Below are 20292 nucleotides of genomic sequence, written 5' to 3'. Positions count from 1 at the left end.
CACCCCCAATCGGTCCGTTAGTGTCTGTGGAATATGTGATGCCAATAAACACACTTGACATTATCCACCTCGCTCAAAGCTCCGTTGGGGAGGGGGGGGGGAATGAATTACAAAGTGAGTCAAACCTCCGTCGCTGACACACTTGCTTTGCACCGAAAGCCATCATCATTAGCGCCGTCAGCGGCAGCAGCGGCGGCAGCAGCGGCGGCAGAGGTTGCCATGGTCAATCCACCGCTGAATTATGAGGACCTGCCCCACATACGAGCCGAGGTGGCTAGGAGATGTTGACTACCTCGCCTGGTGTACAGGAGGTCGTGGGTTCGATCCCGACCCTGACGCCTGCTGCTGTATATGTGGAGTTTGCGTGTCTCTCTCTCATCATCATGGTGGCTAGGAGATGTTGACCACCTCGCCTGGTGTACAGGAGGTCGTGGGTTCGATCCCGACCCTGACGCCTGCTGCTGTATATGTGGAGTTTGCGTGTCTCTCTCTCATCATCATGGTGGCTAGGAGATGTTGACCACCTCGCCTGGTGTGCAGGAGGTCGTGGGTTCGATCCCGACCCTGACGCCTGCTGCTGTATATGTGGAGTTTGCGTGTCTCTCTCTCATCATCATCATGGTGGCTAGGACATGTTAACTGCCTCGCCGGGTGTACAGGAGGTCGTGGGTTCGATCCCGACCTTGACGCCTGCTGCTGTATATGTGGTGTTTGCGTGTCTCTCTCTCTCTCATCATCATCATTACGGTATCTAGGAGATGTTGACTACCTCGCCTGGTATACAGGAGTTCGTGTGTTCGATCCCGACCCTGACGCCTGCTATTGTATATTTGGAATTTGCAGTGACTCTCTCTCTCTCTTTCTCCCCGTGGTCGCGTGGATTTTTCTCCGGGTCTCTCCGAGTTTTTCCCCCTTCCCCATTGAGAATCAACATCACCGGTGTAACAGCATGTGGCTATTCATATTCTTAGGTTTTTTCGGTAAAGTCACGTAGGTAAAACATCAAAATTAATTAAAATAAAATAAAATAATCCGGCTGTGACGGTCCCACCTGATGACGGAGACTTGTGTTGCCTCCGAAACGTCGTGATTTTTTATTTTATTTTTTTTTAATTTTGATGTTTTACCTACGTGACTTTACCGAAACAACCTAAGAATATGAATCCTTGCAGTCACGAAAGCTTCAAATCTAGAAGCATGTGGCTACAGCTGTAACTTCCCACGCTGTTGATGATGACGATGAGAAGCCCACTTCGTTGGGCTATCATTTGCGGGGTCGCTTTTCGAAAGAAAAAAAACACAGCTACGAAGCTCAGAGCGAGCCTTACTCATGATACAATATTAAAATAAAATATCTAACAGTTTAGTTTTTTGTAGAGCCCGTCAATGCTTCTCTCACGACACGGGGATGTGAATTATAATTCAGCCGAGGAAGCTGATGAACTAATTACCAGCAATAATTACGCCTACCGAGTGTCAATCCGCACACCGTTATGGTATCGGAAGGTTGTTTTGCAACGCTGTAAAGCAAAGATGAAGAACCCCCGTGTAGCCTTAACAGACTGTTTGGGCAAAGTGCTGTTAGCGAGTAGCAGCACCTATGAAGGCCGGAACCAGTAGCTACTCCCGACCGCCTTTGTCTCCCCCAGTGGCGATGCTTACTGCACACCGCACCAAGTACTCATTTGAGGTCGAGTCGACCTAGTGGAGGCCCGGAGACCGCGAGTTCAGATCATCGCCGCTGGTGCCGATGACCGTGAGCGGGAATCGAACTCGTGTCGCCGGGTTCGTAGCGCAGCGCAGCGCTAACCACTGCGCCACCGCTCCCCACACAAAAACAACAACAACCGCAATTCGCTAGTAAGTGGCGGTCACCTCACCACGGTGCCTGTGCCAGGCTAGGTGCACTTTGAGGTCACGTGAAGTGTCGAACGCTCGCTGGCAGGAGGTCACGGGGCAGACCCAGCAGGTGCCACGGGTCGACTGACCGAGATGACCGAGATGACTGGCTGATGCACCACCTGTGCCCCCTACTGTGCCAACTTGCTGTGCTTTAGTCACCCGGCGCTCCGCTCGTTGTTGTGAGCGTCGCTCCTCCGCCCTCCGTTGTTGTTGGAGGGGCGACTGCCTCCAACTGCCCAGTAGCGTCCTTCACGAGCCTCCTCCTCCACAAAGGCCGATCTTGACACCGCTAGTTAGGGGCCATCCATTGAGTAGGTTCGCGAAAATCTGTCAAAACTTGACCCCCCCCCCCCTCACTGTACGCACGCGGACTGTTTACCCCCCCCCCCCCCCGAATCCTATAGAACGCCGATATTGAATCCACGCAGAAACGACCAATGATTAACAATAACACATTGTCCTGCCGAGGGAGCTGGTAGGAACGTTGGGTTGCTCGGTCAATGGCCTGCAGGGTCAACGGCGGCGTGGTGTATTCCGCAAATATGCCCGACTGTGAGGGCGGGCACAAGCCGGCGTGAGTAGGTGAAACGTTGAGTTTTATAAGGGCACCACGGGGTGACCAGCCCCTCCCCACCCAGCCCCTCCCTACCCAGCCCCTCCCCACCCAGCCCCTCCCCACCCACCCCCCACCCCACCCAACCCACCCAGCCCCTCCCCACCCTCCCCACCCCTCCCACCCTCCCCACCCAGCCCCTCCCCACCCTTCCCTCCCCACCCAGCCCCACCCTCCCCCACCCTCCCCCACCCTCCCCACCCTCCCCCACCCTGCCCACCCTCCCCACCTTCCCCACCCTCCCCTACCCACCCAGCCCCACCCTCCCCACCCAGCCCCTCCCCTCCCCACCCAGCCCCTCCCCACCCCACCCAGCCCCTCTCCACCCTCCACTACCCACCCAGCCCCACCCTCCCCACCCAGACCCTCCCCACCCTCCCCTACCCACCCAGCCCCACCCTCCCCACCCAGCCCCTCCCCACCCTCCCCTACCCACCCAGCCCCACCCTCCCCACCCAGCCCCTCCCCACCCTCCCCTCCCCTCCCCTCCCCACCCACCCAGCCCCTCCCCACCCAGCCCCTCCCCACCCAGCCTCTCCCTCCCCAACCCAGCCCCTCCCTGCACGACGCACGGACACTACAATCCCCTGTGGGCCGGTGTAACCAGGAGGTTCCTACCAGTAAGGAATTAGAAAGTCGCGTTCCTCGGCCACTTACTTTGCTGAGCAGTCGGGGGCACGTCGGCATGCAAGTGACACCCATCCCACAAGTCCCACCGCTCCTTGTCTGACAGCTGAAGACACTAAACTGTGACCGATGTCGACAAATCATTATCGAGGCTTCACTAACACCCCACAAACCGCCCCGTTTCCTATGAGTAGTCACATTGTCAGCAGACACCCCACCTCCCACCCCCCCCATACGCAAGCGTTACGCATTGGGGTTAACCCTCCACCCACCCCCGCTCCCCTCTCCATGCGTACGGATTCAATGGATGGACCCCAGAGGTCGCAAACGGGTTTTGATTCCTTACCCGTACTCGGCCGCACCAGGGTCGCAAAACGGGTACCCGTACCCGGCCGTACCCGTACCCTAGGGTATCGGGTACCTGATTGCGACCTCTGGGATGAAGCCATGTTGCAGGCGCGGGTGGGTTGATTCTAGAAACTTGAATTGTGAGAAGAGACAAGACGTTGGGAAATGAGTGACAAACGGTGACTCACCAGTGACTCACGGCCTACCCGTACCCGTACCCGGCCGCACCAGGGTAGCAAACGGGTACCCGTACCCGTACCCGGCCGGGTAGCCGGGTATCGGGTAGGGTACGGGTATCGGGTACCCGGTTGCGACCTCTGATGGACACTTACCACTCATCGGCAAGTCCACTCAGCTCCACATCCTCCCGTGCCACATCGCTCCATCTCCTCCCTCCAACCCGAGCCGCGCCCGCTCAGACCCCCCCCTCTATCCGGCTACCCACGCACACACAAAGATCCCCCGTGTAGCCTTTACAGACTGTTGGGGCAAGTGCTGTTAGTGAGTGGCACCGATGAAGGCCGGAACGGCACACGAGGGGGTGGGTGGCCAGCACCACGCCCGACCGCCTTTGTCTCCCTAGCGACCATGTTTACACATCGCACCAGGTACTCATTTGAGGCTGAGTCGACCTAGGCGAGGCCCAGTACCGGTTCAGATAATCGTCAACGGTGGTGTTGGCCGTGAGCGGGAATCGAACCCGGGTCGCCGGGTTCATAGCGCAGCGCGCTAACCACTACACCATCGCTCCCCACACAGTGACAAACACGCACAGTGACACGCACAGTGACACGCACAGTGACACGCACAGTGACACGCACAGTGACACGCACAGTGACACGCACAGTGACACGCACAGTGACACGCACAGTGACACGCACAGTGACACGCACAGTGACACGCACGCACGTAATCGCTTCTGAACAATTAAATACGCGGGTAGCCCAATGACGCCAACGTGTAACGGAGTATCATCACCTGTTGCCCCCCGCCCCCCCACGTTCACAATCAACATCACGCGTTTAGAGTATTTGGCGGATAGTCATTTTCACGCGATGATAAAACCAGAGGACCCGGAGAAAAATCCACGCGACCACGGAGAGAGAGACACCGCAGACTCCAAATATACAGCAGCAGGCGTCATGGTCGGGATCGAACCCACGACCCCCTGCACACCAGGCGAGGTAGTTAACATCTCCTAGCCACCGCGATGATGATGATGATGAGAGAGAGAGACACACAAACTCCAAATATACAGCAGCAGGCGTCAGGGTCAGGATCGAATCCACGACCTCCTGTACACCAGGCGAAGTAGTTAACATCTCCTAGCCACCGTGATGATGATGAGAGAGAGACACGCAAACTCCAAATATACAGCAGCAGGCGTCAGGGTCGGGATCGAACCCACGACCTCCTGCATACCAGGCGAGGTAGTTAACATCTCCTAGCCACTTTGTGCGCTCTCTAATCCACGCGTTCCTTGTGTCGCCCCTCAGTGACTCCAAGCGTGCATTCAGCCGCTCTTCTTTGCGCACTTTTGAAACATTTTAGTTCGTTTTCTTGGCCGGCAACCAATCTCAGGATGGACGGAATCGTAAGCGCAGTACGCTAACCACTGCGCCACCGCTCTCCCCCCCCCCCGCCCCCTTCCTACACACAAAACCTTGCTGGCTATGTCAACAGCAGCAGTAGCAGCAGCAGCAGTAGCAGCAGCAGCAGTAGCACCAACAGCAATATCAGCAGCAGCAACAGTAGCATCAGCAGTAGCATTAGTAGCAGCAATAACAACATCAGCAGCAACGGCAGTGGTAGCAGCAGCAGTAGCAGCATCAGTAGCAGCAACAGCAGCAGCAACATCATCAGCAACAGCAAAGCAATATAAACAGTAGCATCAGCAACGGCAATAGCAGCAGCAACCAATAACACCAACAGTAGCATCAGCAACAGCGGCAAAAGCAGCAGAAATTGCATCAGCGGTAGCAGCAGCAAAAGCAGCAGCAGTAGCATCAACAGCAGCATCAATAGCAGCAATAGCAGCAACAGCAGCAGCAATAGCAGCAATAGCAGCATAAGCAGCAGCATCAGCAGCAATAGCATCAGCAACAGCAGCATCAGCAGCAGTAGCAGCAGTAGCAGCAGCAGCAGCATCAGCAGCAATAGCAGCAACAGCAGCAGAAATAGCAGCAGCAGCAGCAATACCAACATTAGCAGCAATAGCAGCAGCAGTAGCAGCAGCAGTAGCAGCAGCAGCAGCATCAGCAGCAATAGCATCATCAGCAACAGCAGCAGCAATAGCGGAGGGTGAGGGCTGAGAGGGCAGGAACATCGCTGTAGAAGGCGGTGGTAGGAGCGCAGAGTGGGTGGGTGGTGGTGGTGGTGGTGGCTGGGTGCGGGGTTGTAAGGGAGAAGGGAAGAGTGGTTGTGTGGTGGTGGTGGTGCTTGGAGGAGGGAGTGAGTATTGCAGGGAGGGAGGGAGGATGGCTGGGTGGGTGGCTGGGTGGGTGAGAGGAAGGGTGGATGGATGGGTGGGAGGGTGGAAGGGAGGGTGGATGGATAGGTGGGTGGGAGGGTGGATGGCTGGGTGGGTGGTTGTAGGGCGGGTGGATGGGTGGGTGATGGGTGGGTGGGTGATGGGTGGGTGATGGTTGGGTGATGGGTGGGTGGGAGGGTGGGTGGGTGGTGGGTGGGTGGTGGGTGGGTGGGTGGGTGGGTGGGAGGGTGGGTGGATGGGTGGGTGGGTGGTGAGAGGGAGGGAGGGAGTGAGGGTGGATGGCTGAGTGCGTGGTGGGTGGATGGTGGGAGGATGGATGGCTGGATGGGAGGGTGAGAGGAAGGGTGGATGGATGGGTGGGAGGGAGAGATGGTGGGTGAATGGTGGGTGGATGGGTGGGTGGGTGGTGGGTGGGAGGGAGGGTGGATGGTGGGTGGATGGTGGGTGGTGGGTGGGAGGGAGGGTGGATGGTGGGTGGATGGTGGGTGGATGGTGGGTGGTGGGTGGAAGGGAGGGTGGGAGTGAGGGATGGTGGGTGGGTGGGTGGGAGGAATGGTGGGTGGGTGGGTGGATGGTGGGTGGGTGGGTGGATGGTGGGTGGGTGGGTGGATGGTGGGTGGGTGGGTGGGTGGATGGTGGGTGGGTGGGTGGGTGGATGGTGGGTGGGTGGGTGGGTGGGTGGGTGGGTGGGTGGATGGTGGGTGGGTGGGTGGGTGGATGGTGGGTGGGTGGGTGGGAGGGAGGGTGGGTGGGTGGTGGGTGGAAGAGGAAGGGACACGAAGCGAGGATTGGAGAGCGACTGTTTGTCTGTGTGGTGGTGGTGGTGGTGGCGGTGGCGGCGGTGGCGGTGGCGGTGGTGGTGGTGGTGGCGGTGGTGCAGGAGGGGAGAGTGGCCGACTGTCTGCTGGTGGAAGGAGCAGGGGATGGATGGAGGGAGGGAGGAGGGAGGGAGCAATATCTGGCTGGCAGTGGAAGGATGTGGAGGGAGGAGGAGGAGGAGGGGGGGTGGTAGTGAGAGCGAGAGAGAGGAATGAATGGAGGGAGGGAGGGAGGAGAGAGAGAGAGAGAGAAAGCATGGAATGGAAGGGGTGGGAGGGGAGGGAGGGAGGGAGATTGTAGCCGGCTGGATGGGTGGGTGGGTGTTGCGGGTGATGGTGGTGGTGGTGGTTGGTGGTGGTGGTGGCGCTGGAAAGAACAGGGGGGTAGGGGAGTGGATGGGAGGAGGAAGAGAAGGAGGAGTGAAAGCGCTGGGATTCTTGTTGGTCAATCTCCAGACGAGAAGTGCTGAGTGAGTGGAGGGGGATTCCTGCTTTGTCAAATCGTAAAGAGCGACACACGCGCGCGCGAACAGCAATACAGCTGCTGTTGTGTGCGTGTCTTTCACCAATAGCCACCCATAGCACGCCGAATATTATTCAGTACTAAAGACCACACACACACAACACACACACACAACACGCACGCGCGCGCGTGTGTTGTGTGTGTGTGTTGATTTCTCGACTGTCACCTTCATCACCGTCATCATCAAGATCATCAAGATCATCATCATAGATCATCGTCGGGCCTCGTCAAGACCTCACTCGTGGGAGTTCTCCGCACGACTTGACATCCGAGACGGAGGAAATTCGAAAGCGGAGGAGGAGGAGGAAGATCGTGCTCATACCTCGTGGAAGGGACAAAAAAAAAACGCAACCCCCGAGAAAAACCGAGTGAAGATAACCCAACCGTGAATGTACGTATCTATTTATTTCTCTGTCGCCGTGATGATGATGATGATGGTGATGATGATCGTCTGTGATTTTCGCAACGCTAGCGAGAGACGTTCTACGTGGTTGTGTTGTTGTTGTTGTGTTGTTGTTGTGTTGTGCTCCGTGATGTCGATAGCGAAGCGTGGTGGGTGCCACAACTGCTTTCACTCATCGGTCAATGCAGTCTGTGATGCAGTCTGTGGCTGTGTAACACACAACAACAACAACAACACACACACACGTGCAGTTGTGTACATGTAGGACATGCTAGTGCCATGCATGTGCGTAATATGTTCATCCGTATGTTGTGCATGTGTACATTGGGTGCATGTGTATTGTGGTGTATGTGCATCATAATGTGTAATACATGTGTAGATGTAGTACATGTATGACATAGTACATGCATGACAAAGAGTACATGTGTGTTAGTGTGTAGTACATGTGTAGATGTAGTACATGTATGACATAGTACATGCATGACAAAGAGTGCATGTGCATCAGTGTGTAGTACATGCAGTATATGTTATTGTAGTACATGTATTAATTGAGTACACGTATGACGTAAATGTATGACATGGTGCATGTCGTACATGTACTATATGTGTGTACATGTAGTACATGTGTATTACATGTGTGAATGTATTACATAGGTCATGTGTATTACTGTGTAGTGTATGTAGTATTATTGTGTAGTACATGTGTGGACTACATGTATGACACAGTACATGTGTTTTATTGTGTAGCACATGTAATATATGTGTACATGTAGTACGTGTGTGAATGGAGTACATATATGACATAGTACATGTGTATTGTCACACGTGTAAATGTGTATTATTGTGTAGTAGGTGTAGTATGTGTACATGTAGTACATGTGAATAACATGCATGAATGTAGTACATGTATTGAGTAGTACATGTTGTATTATATTGTATATTTACTATGTACACATGCAGTACATGTGTAGCACATGCGTCGTATTCGTGTATTATTGTGGCACATGTAGAGCACGCATGAGTAAATATTACATGTGGCACATGTCCGTTGTATGTTGCATGTACAGTACATGTCAATAGCCAATGTGTCAATCCACTGCTGGATGAGGTTCTGGCCCCAAACCGTCGTGGCGAAGTGAGATTCCCTTCCATGGCCACAACCAACACCACCAGTGACGATTGTCTGAACCGGTTCTGGGCCTCGCCTAGGTCGACTCGGCCTCAAATGTGTTACCTGGTGCGGTGTTGTAGCAAACATCGCCACCGGGGAGACAAAGGCGGCCGGGCGTGGTGCTGGCCACCCACCCCCTCGTGTGCCACAGCGCCCGTAGCCTTCAATAGGTGCTGCTCAATAACAGCACTTGCCCCAACAGTCTGTTCGAGGCTACACGGGGCATCTTTATCTTTGTGTGCTAGCTAACAGCACTTGCCCAAGCAGTTACAGGCTACACGGGGGATCTTTATCTTTGTGTATTTGTGTGCTAGCTAACAGCACTTGCCCCAACAGTTTATTAGAGGCTACACGGGGGGTCTTTATCTTTGTGTGCTAGCTAACAGCACTTGCCCCAACAGTCTATTAGAGGCTACACGGGGGATCTTTATCTGTGTGTGCTAGCTAACAGCACTTGCCCCAACAGTTACAGGCTACACGGGGGATCTTTATCTTGTGTGTACTAGCTAACAGCACTTGCCCCAACAGTCTATTAGAGGCTACACGGGGGATCTTTATCTTTGTGTGCTACCTAACAGCACTTGCCCCAACAGTCTATTAGAGGCTACACGGGGGATCTTTATCTTTGTGTGCTACCTAACAGCACTTGCCCCAACAGTCGGTTACAGGCTACACGGGGGATCTTTATCTTTGTGTACTAGCTAACAGCACTTGCCCCAATAGTTTATTAGAGGCTACACGGGGGGTCTTTATCTTTGTGCTAGCTAACAGCACTTGCCCCAACAGTCTATTAGAGGCAACACGGGGGATCTTTATCTGTGTGTGCTAGCTAACAGCACTTGCCCCAACAGTCTGTTACAGGCTACACGGGGGATCTTTATCTGTGTGCTAGCTAACGGCACTTGCCCCAACAGTCTGTTGGAGGCTACACGGGGGGTCTTTATCTTTGTGTACCTGCATGTACACTGTACACTCAAAGTCAGCGTGGCCACTGTCGGCTAACACTTTGCGTAATTAAATTGTTACAATTGTAACGATTTAATTGTTACAATTGTAACGATTTAATTGTTACAATTGTAACGATTTAATTGTTACAATTGTAACGATTGCAACAATCGATAATCACCTTGCCGATGCAAATGCCACACAACGTTGACCGCTTCGTACAGCGCGCGCGCGTGTGCGTGTGTGTTCATTCCGTTCATATCCAATCCCCATATCCCCTTCTTGTTTATATCCTGCCGAGTGTCAAATCATCGCGGTCAGGGTGATTTGACATCATCCTTCAACAGTAATGATCGTTGCTATTGTACAACGGCGTATCACTGCGTGCCTGCGTGTGTGTGTTGTTGTTGTTGTTCTACGAAACACAATGCAGACGATTCGTTATAACGTTATATATACACATGAGCGTCCTTAAGTGTGTAGATATTATTGTAGCAACACACGAATAGGATAAAGTGTGTACGTGATTGTGTTTGACCGTAGCAAAGCGTTATTGTCGTTACGTGCGCTAACGCCGATTGACCAGGCTGGGGAAGTATGGCCACACACACACACATACACGTGTGTGTGTGTGTCAGTTAGTACCAAGTCGATCACGGCACTGGTAGTCCCCGACTTACGATATTTCGATCTTACGAGGGCGATTCGACAAAATTGCCATCGACAACCTAACATCGTTCGAGTATGCAGACGACGGACAGAATATTGGTGGGTACAGTGACAATATGATACGTTACGATACGTTCAATGCATGTATACACTACACTATACACTACACTACTATACACTACACACTATACACTACACTATACACTACACACTACACTACACTATACACTACACACTACACACTACACTATACACTACACACTACACTATAAACTACACTACTATACACTACACTATACACTACACACTACACTATACACTACACTATACACTACACTATACACTACACTACTATACACTATACACTACACTACTATACACTACACTATACACTACACTACTATACACTACACTATACACTACACACTACACTATACACTACACTATACACTACACACTACACTATACACTACACTATACACTACGCTATACACTACACACTACACTATACACTACACTATACACTACACACTACACTATACACTACACTATACACTACACTACTATACACTACACGATACACTACACTACTATACACTACACTATACACTACACTACACTATACACTACACACTACACTATACACTACACTATACACTACACACTACACTATACACTACACTATACACTACACACTACACTATACACTACACTATACACTACACACTACACTATACACTACACTATACACTACACACTACACTACTATACACTACACTATACACTACACTATACACTACAAACTACACTATACACTACACTACTATACACTACACTATACACTGCACTATACACGACACACTACACTATACACTACACTACACACTACACTATACACTACACTATACACTACATTATACACTACACTACTATACACTACACTATACACTACACTATACACTACACACTACACTATACACTACACTACTATACACTAGACTATACACTACACTATACACGACACACTACACTATACACTACACTATACACTACACTATACACTACACACTACACTATACACTACATTATACACTACACTATACACTACACTATACACTACACTATACACTACACTATGATACGTAGCATTAGCGATTTAATTGTAGGGTTACCACGATACGATTCGTTCAATGCATGTTAAAAGTTTTTATTATAGCAGATAGGATTGTTTCCTGCAAAAACTTTCTATGAAATTTCAGTTCATATAGGTAGGCTAAGAATTTACCTTGTGTTTTTTTACTTTAAATGTTACTGTGCAATACAGCTTTGTAATTAATGCATATATTCAATATATAGTTTATACAATACGGTACTGTAAATTGCTGTTTTGCTAAATTATCACCATTCTTTAAGGCTCCTGGGCAGGCAATAGGCCATCTTCGACTTACGATATTTTCGACTTACGATCTTTTCGACTTACGATATTTTCGACTTACGATATTTTCGACTTACGATGGGGTCGTCGTAACGCATCCCCATCGTAAGTCGGGGACTGCCTGTAGTTTATACACAGTGCGTAACGTGTACACAACAGCGTCTGTTGTTGTTGTTGTGTACACACGAGACGTGAATTATGTCATAGACATTGCGTCCACTGGTAACACAAAGTAGCGTAACACGTTACGGTATTGTTAAGTGTCAAGTAACACAGTCTGTGTGGAATAGTTGTAACGGGAGAAACGGCGTTATGGTTACACGATTTGCTGCGTAATCACCTCTGAAATTGTACCACAGCATACTATGCAGTGTGATTAAATGTGTTACACGTACACTCTGTAACACGTGCATTCCGTAGTATACACAATAGTCCATCCGTCCACTTCTAACACGCATAACAATAACCGTTTATGATATGGGGAGCGGTGGTGCAGCGGTTAGCGCGCTGCGCTACGAACCAGGCGACCCGGATTCGATTCCCGCTCACGGCCAACACCAGTAACGATTATCTGAACCGGTCCTGGGCCTCCCCTAGGTCGACTCAGCCTCAAATGAGTACCTAGTGCGGTGTGTAAACATCGCCACTGGGGAGACAAAGGCGGTCGGGCGTGGTGCTGGCCACTCACCCCCTCGTGTACCGTTCCGGCCTTCATAGGTGCTCGCTAACAGCACTTGCCCCTACAGTCTGTTAAGGGCTACACGGGGGATCTTTATCTTTGTACCCATGCTTTAACATCACAACGATAACGCAATCGTGCACACAAAGTAGAATCATTGCGGTGCAGGGCACATATTACACATTCTACAAAGACAAAGATCCACCAAAATAAAGCCATAAAAGCAATGAAACAGTGATCATAGGAACTGTGACCGAATTTTCACAATGAACGACGTCAACAACATGTACCACCAAACTCTGCAGCCATAGCTGGCTGCATGAGTCACTCCACAAATCCAGCTGAGTACGACGTTTCGCCGGTCAATACGACCAGCTTCATCAGGCGACGAATAACCAAGTGACTTGCGTTAGCTGCACGTGGTATTCGTGATGAACGTGCACACAAGAACGTGGCTCTGATACTAATGTGTGATGCGTCGTCTTTGAAGCTGATTGGCCTACCCTCTTCTTCTTGGTTCTTTCGGTAAAGTCACGTAGGATGGAAATAATGAAATAATAAAAATAAAACATAATAAAATCATTCTCACGACGTTTCGGACACAACGCAAGCAGCCGTCCTCAGGTGGAGAACAGGTCTGTCGAGAAGACAGAGTCTGAATGACAAGCCCCAGGCTTGGAGCGTCTATTTAAGCTGGGATGGAGGGGGGAAGAGCGCCTTGACAAAATAATTTGCATATCAAGAGGAATTTCGCATATTTATGGGAAATGCAGATATGCGATTAGTACTACTTGTGAAATGCGTAGGAGGTTTGGCGAGGGGTTTAAAGTCATTATGCCCGTGCAGTATGCAGGATTAGCAGCATCAAAGGGAGGGGATAGGGGTAGTATTAATCAAGGGAAGGAATGTTAATAGTAAGTAGCCTACCCTCTCTCTCCGCCCCCGCCCCCTCTCTCTATTTAAGGCCTCGACACAGAGACGTGGTTTCTCTGTGTGCCTATGTACGTCTCTCTCTCTATGTATCTTTGTGATGTCTGTCTCTACTTATATGTCTGTCTATATGTCTCTGGTTCTGTGTTTAATCTCTCTCTAAAATTTAGCATTCTCGGGAAGAACGTTATCAACCAGGTCGGGTGTTGACTGTTATGTTATCCGACTCTCTGTTGTATTACATTACATTTATAAGTATACTAGATTTGTGTTTCTATTTCATTTATACCTGATGATGATTGCTTGTGTTGCAATCGAAACGTCGTATGCTAGTATTTAATTTATTATTTTCTTCTTCTTGGTTCTTTCGGTAAAGTCACGTAGAAGGGAAATAATAAATTAATAAAAATAAAACATAATAAAATAATTCTCACGACGTTTCGGCCACAACGCAAGCAGCCGTCCTCAGGTGAAGAACAGGTCTGTCGGAAAGACAGCGTCAGACGTGACTTTACCGAAAGAACAAAGAAGATACAGCAATCGTGCTGTGACGGTTCCACCTGAAGACGGAAGCTTGTGTTGCCTCCGAAACGTCGTGATTTTTATTTTATTTTTATTTTACTTGCATTAATTTTCAATTTTACCTACGTGACTTTAAAAAAACCTAAGAATAAGAATTTGTATAAAGGTGTCAATCTTTGTACCAGTTGAAAGGGTAAAAACCTATTGCTATATGTCTAGTTGTGGGTGTTTGAACGTCTATAACACAAAGACCTATTGTTGTTGTTGTTGGGTTTTCCTCTTCATCATTATGATAGTTGGCAAACACAAAACGTCCAACATTCACCTCGCTGCCGCACAGGGACAGCTGCCACTGGAGAATTGGTGCTCCCCCCTTTTGGAATGCCAACGTTGGGCCAACGTTCACCCAACGTTCAGCAAACCTTATTGCCCGGTGGTTTTGGAACAAACTTTTGACCCAACATTGCAAAAAGTTTACCGTGCAGATATACAACTACGAGAGAGATGGGGGGGGGGGGGTTAGTGTGTCAATTGTCTAGCGGTGTTGTTACATTTGTGTACGTGTGGAGTTCCGTGATACGCGTCTGAATTTATGTCAGCCTCAAATGAGTACCTGGGGTGTAGCGGTGTGCAGTAAACATCGCCACTGGGGAGACAAAGGCGGCCGGGCGTGGTTACTGGCCACCCACCCCCTCGTGTGCCACAGTGCCGGTAGCCTTCATAGGCGCTGCTGCTACTCGCTAACAGCACTTGCGCCAACAGTCTCTTACAGGCTACACGGGGGATCTTTATCTGTGTGTGCTAGCTAACAGCACTTGCCCCAACAGTCTGTGGCAGGCTACACGGGGGATCTTTATCTGTGTGTGCTAGCTAACAGCACTTGCCCCAACAGTCTCTTACAGGCTACACGGGGGATCTTTATCTGTGCGTGCTAGCTAACAGCACTTGCCCCAACAGTCTGTGGCAGGCTACACGGGGGATCTTTATCTGTGTGTGCTAGCTAACAGCACTTGCCCCAACAGTCTGTGGCAGGCTACACGGGGGATCTTTATCTGTGTGTGCTAGCTAACAGCACTTGCCCCAACAGTCTGTGGCAGGCTACACGGGGGATCTTTATCTGTGTGTGCTACCTAACAGCACTTGCCCCAACAGTCTGTTCGAGGCTACACGGGGGAACTTTATCTGTGTATTCTAGCTAACAGAACTTGCCCCAACAGTCTGTTCGAGGCTACACGGGGGATCTTTATCTGTATGCTAGCTAGCAGCACTTGCCCCAACAGTCTGTTAAGGCTACACGGGGGATCTTTATCTTTGTGTGCTAGCTAACAGAACTTGCCCCAACAGTCTGTTCGAGGCTACACGGGGGACCTTTATCTGTGTGCTAGCTTACAGCACTTGCGCCAACAGTCTGTTAAGGCTACACGGGGGATCTTTATCTGTGTGTGCTAGCTAACACCACTTGCCCCAACATTCTGTTCGAGGCTACACGGGGGTCTTTATCTTTGTGTATTTGTGTGCTAGCTAACAGCACTTGCCCCAACAGTTAGTTACAGGCTACACGGGGGATCTTTATCTGTGTGTGCTAGCTAACAGCACTTGCCCCAACAGTCTATTCGAGGCTACACGGGGGATATTTATCTGTGTGTGCTAGCTAACAGCACTTGCCCCAACAATCTGTTAGAGGCTACACGAGGGATCTTTGTCTTTGTGTAGTGTGCGCTGTTTGTGCGACGTTGTCTACGCGTATATTCAAGTGTGAACATTGGGTTTCTAATTTCTATAATATTAACAATATATATACAGATACAACAATGATAATAAACACGGATACACAGATGCACACGGGATCGGAATCTTTACGCATTTACAAAGCGATGTACACGACGCACAAACACGTAGTGCCGTGTACAATGTAGATAGACACACATTACGACTCATGCATAATTAGCACAAATTTGCACGATTGCTGTATCAAGTAAAGAGAAATCCCAAAAGACCCCGACATTGTATATATACCAGAGGTCACAAACGGGTTTTGATTCCTTACCCGTGCCCGGCCGCACCAGGGTCGCAAATGGATACCCGTACCCGTACCCGGCCGGGTACGGGTACCCGTTCCCTACCCGTACCCTACCCGAAATGAGTGACAAACAGTTACTCACCAGTGACTCACGGCCTACCCGTACCCGTACCCGGCCGCACCAGGGTCGCAAACGGCTACCCGTACCCATATCCGGCTGGGTACGGGTAGCCGGGTATCGGGTAGGGTACGGGTATCGGGTACCCGGTTGCGACCTCTGATATATACTGATTGAATTTTATTTTTTACCTACGTGACTTTACCGAAAAAACCTAAGAGTACAAAATCCTTCCAGTCACGAAAGCTTCAAATCTAGATGTGGATGACCCCACTGGGGTCAACACGTCCCCACGTCACGCGCTCACCGACACACGGGTGCACGCGCGCGCGTCCCCGTCACGTACACGCCGACACGTGCGCGTGTGTCCCCCCCCCTCCTTCCGCGTGTGCGCGCAGGCTAGTGGGAGGAGGTGGGGGAGCAGGAGGGAGGCGGAGATGGATGACCCCACTCGGATGATGCAGGGCCACCCGGGCCTGGCGCTGAGCGCCCACACCGCTCCAATGGGCCTGCACACGCACGGCGGGGATGAGGCGGACGGCCGCGGCAAGCACGACATCGGCGACATCCTGCAGCAGATCATGACCATCACCGACCAGAGCCTTGACGAGGCGCAAGCCAGGTGCGTGTGTGCGCGTCCGTACGTACGGTGTGCACGTGTGCGTGTGTGTGTATACACACTTGTGCCGTACGTGAACATATGCTAAACGAACAAAAATTGTTGGGACACGGTTTTTTTTTTTTTGCGCAGGTGTTAATGTCCCAAGGCTAAGGCCCCAGGTGTTAAGGCCCCAGGTGTTAAGGCCCCAAGTGTTAAGGCCCAGGTGTTAAGGCCCAGGTGTTAAGGCCCAGGTGTTAAGGCTCCAGGTGTAAGGCCCAGGTGTTAAGGCCCCAGGTGTAAGGCCCATGTGTTAAGGCCCCAGGTGTTAAGGCCCAGGTGTTAAGACCCCAGGTGTTAAGGCCCCATGTGTTAAGGTCCAGGTGTTAAGGCCCCAGGTGTTAAGGCCCCAGGTGTTAAGACCCCAGGTGTTAAGACCCCAGGTGTTAAGACCCCAGGTGTTAAGACCCCAGGTGTTAAGACCCCAGGTGTTAAGGCCCCAGGTGTTAAGGCCCCAGGTGTTAAGACCCCAGGTGTTAAGACCCCAGGTGTTAAGGCCCCAGGTGTTAAGGCCCCAGGTGTTAAGGCCCCAGGTGTTAAGACCCCAGGTGTTAAGACCCCAGGTGTTAAGGCCCCAGGTGTTAAGACCCCAGGTGTTAAGACCCCAGGTGTTAAGACCCCAGGTGTTAAGACCCCAGGTGTTAAGGCCCCAGGTGTTAAGGCCCCAGGTGTTAAGACCCAGGTGTTAAGGCCCCAGGTGTTAAGGCCCCAGGTGTTAAGGCCCCAGGTGTTAAGGCCCCAGGTGTTAAGGCCCCAGGTGTTAAGACCCAGGTGTTAAGGCCCCAGGTGTTAAGGCCCCAGGTGTTAAGACCCCAGGTGTTAAGGCCCAGGTGTTAAGGCCCCAGGTGTTAAGGCCCAGGTGTTAAGGCCCCAGGTGTTAAGGCCCAGGTGTTAAAGCCCCAGGTGTTAAGACCCCAGGTGTTAAGACCCCAGGTGTTAAGACCCAGGTGTTAAGGCCCCAGGTGTTAAGGCCCAGGTGTTAAAGCCCCAGGTGTTAAGACCCCAGGTGTTAAGGCCCCAGGTGTTAAGACCCAGGTGTTAAGGCCCCAGGTGTTAAGGCCCAGGTGTTAAAGCCCCAGGTGTTAAGGCCCAGGTGTTAAGACCCCAGGTGTTAAGACCCCAGGTGTTAAGACCCCAGGTGTTAAGGCCCCAGGTGTTAAGACCCCAGGTGTTAAGGCCCCAGGTGTTAAGGCCCCAGGTGTTAAGACCCCAGGTGTTAAGGCCCCAGGTGTTAAGACCCAGGTGTTAAGGCCCCAGGTGTTAAGGCCCCAGGTGTTAAGACCCCAGGTGTTAAGACCCCAGGTGTTAAGACCCCAGGTGTTAAGACCCCAGGTGTTAAGGCCCCAGGTGTTAAGGCCCCAGGTGTTAAGACCCCAGGTGTTAAGGCCCCAGGTGTTAAGACCCAGGTGTTAAGGCCCCAGGTGTTAAGCCCCAGGTGTTAAGGCCCCAGGTGTTAAGGCCCCAGGTGTTAAGGCTCCAGGTGTTAAGGCTCCAGGTGTTAAGGCCCCAGGTGTTAAGACCCCAGGTGTTAAGGCTCCAGGTGTTAAGGCCCCAGGTGTTAAGGCTCCAGGTGTTAAGGCCCCAGGTGTTAAGGCCCCAGGTGTTAAGGCTCCAGGTGTTAAGGCCCCAGGTGTTAAGGCCCCAGGTGTTAAGGCTCCAGGTGTTAAGGCCCCAGGTGCAAGGCCCCAGGTGTTAAGGCTCCAGGTGTTAAGGCTCCAGGTGTTAAGGCCCCAGGTGTTAAGGCTCCAGGTGTTAAGGCTCCAGGTGTTAAGGCCCCAGGTGTTAAGGCCCCAGGTGTAAGGCCCCAGGTGTTAAGGCTCCAGGTGTTAAGGCTCCAGGTGTTAAGGCTCCAGGTGTTAAGGCTCCAGGTGTTAAGGCCCCAGGTGTTAAGACCCCAGGTGTTAAGGCTCCAGGTGTTAAGGCTCCAGGTGTTAAGGCCCCAGGTGTTAAGGCCCCAGGTGTTAAGGCCCAGGTGTTAAGGCCCCAGGTGTTAAGGCCCCCGGTGTTAAGGCCCCAGGTGTTAAGGCCCAGGTGTTAAGGCCCCAGGTGTTAAGGCCCAGGTGTTAAGGCCCCAGGTGTTAAGGCCCCAGGTGTAAGGCCCCAGGTGTTAAGGCCCCAGGTGTTAAGGCCCAGGTGTTAAAGTCCCAAGGTTAAGGCCCCAGGTGTTAAGGCCCAGGTGTAAGGCCCCAGGTGTTAAGGCCCCAGGTGTTAAGGCCCAGGTGTTAAGACCCCAGGTGTTAAGGCCCAGGTGTAAGGCCCCAGGTGTTAAGGCTCCAGGTGTTAAGGCCCAGGTGTTAAGGCCCCAGGTGTTAAGGCTCCAGGTGTTAAGGCCCGAGGTGTTAAGACCCCATGTGTTAAGGCCCCAGGTGTTAAGGCCCCATGTGTTAAGGTCCAGGTGTTAAGGCCCAGGTGTTAAGGCCCAGGTGTTAAGGCCCCAGGTGTAAGGCCCCATGTGTTAAGGTCCAGGTGTTAAGGCCCAGGTGTTAAGGCCCCAGGTGTTAAGGCCCCAGGTGTTAAGACCCAGGTGTTAAGACCCAGGTGTTAAGACCCAAGTGTTAAGGCCCCAGGTGTAAGGCTCCACGGTGGCTAGCAGATGTTAACTACCTCGCCTGGTGTACAGGAGGTCGTGGGTTCGATCCCGACCCTGACGCCTGCTGCTGTATATTTGGAGTTTGCGTGTCTCTCATCATCATCACGGTAGCTAGCAGATGTTAACTACCTCGCCTGGTATACAGGAGGTCGTGGTTTCGATCCCGACCCGGACACCAGCTGCTGTATATTTTGAGTTTGCACGTCTCTCCCTGTGGTGGCGTGGATTTTTCTCCGGGTCTTTCCCAAATATACAGCAGGCATCAGGGTCGAGATCGAACCCACGACCACCTTGCAGCATACGAGGCGAGGTAGTCAACATCTCACGACGGGGATAGAAAGAGGGAGATGCAAACTCCAAATGTACGTCAGGCGTCGGGGTCGGAATCAAACCCACGAGCTCCTGCATACCGGGCAAGGGAGTTAACATCTCTTAGCCACGGTTGCGCATACGTACACGTGCGTGCGTGCGTGTGTGGGGGGGGAGCGGTAGTGTAGCGGTTAGCGCTACGCTGCGCTACAAATCTGGCGACCCGGGTTCAATTTCTGCACACGGCCAACACCATGGTGACGATTATCTGAACCGGTCCTGGGCCTCCCCTAGGTCGACTCAGCCTAAAATGCGTACCTTGGTGCGATTTGTAAACATCGCCACTGGGGAGACAAAGGCGGTCGGGCGTGGTGCTGGCCACCCACCCCCTCGTGTGCCGTTCCGGCCTTCACAGGTGCTCGCTAACAGCACTTGCCCCAACAGTTTATTAAGGCTATACGGGGGATCTTTGTCTTTGATCTTTTGTGGGGAGGGGGGGTGGGGGGAGCGGTCAGGCGTGG

At 51.8% G+C, this 20292-nt stretch overlaps 1 protein-coding gene across 2 annotated transcripts in view; it reads left to right on the top strand.

Annotated features, from left to right (window-relative positions):
- Positions 1-7178: 7178 nt before the first annotated feature.
- The window catches only part of LOC144951203 (pre-B-cell leukemia transcription factor 1-like), a 69541-nt gene continuing 56427 nt past the window's right edge, over positions 7179-20292 (top strand). Inside the window, exons 1-2 of one of the 2 annotated variants that reach the window (XM_078881348.1) lie at positions 7179-7713; positions 16613-16836. In XM_078881348.1, the coding sequence (XP_078737474.1) occupies positions 16652-16836 (185 nt within the window). In that variant the 5' untranslated portion in view covers positions 7179-7713; positions 16613-16651. The remainder of the gene's footprint in view (positions 7714-16612; positions 16837-20292) is intronic. The other variant, XM_078881347.1, reaches the window with a different exon arrangement.

The sequence above is a fragment of the Lampetra fluviatilis genome, chromosome 61 (genome assembly GCF_964198595.1).
Source record: "Lampetra fluviatilis chromosome 61, kcLamFluv1.1, whole genome shotgun sequence".
Classification (NCBI taxonomy): Eukaryota; Metazoa; Chordata; class Hyperoartia; order Petromyzontiformes; family Petromyzontidae; genus Lampetra; species Lampetra fluviatilis.
Note: the sequence above shows the minus strand (reverse complement) of the source record. Positions and strands in the feature narration are given on the sequence as shown.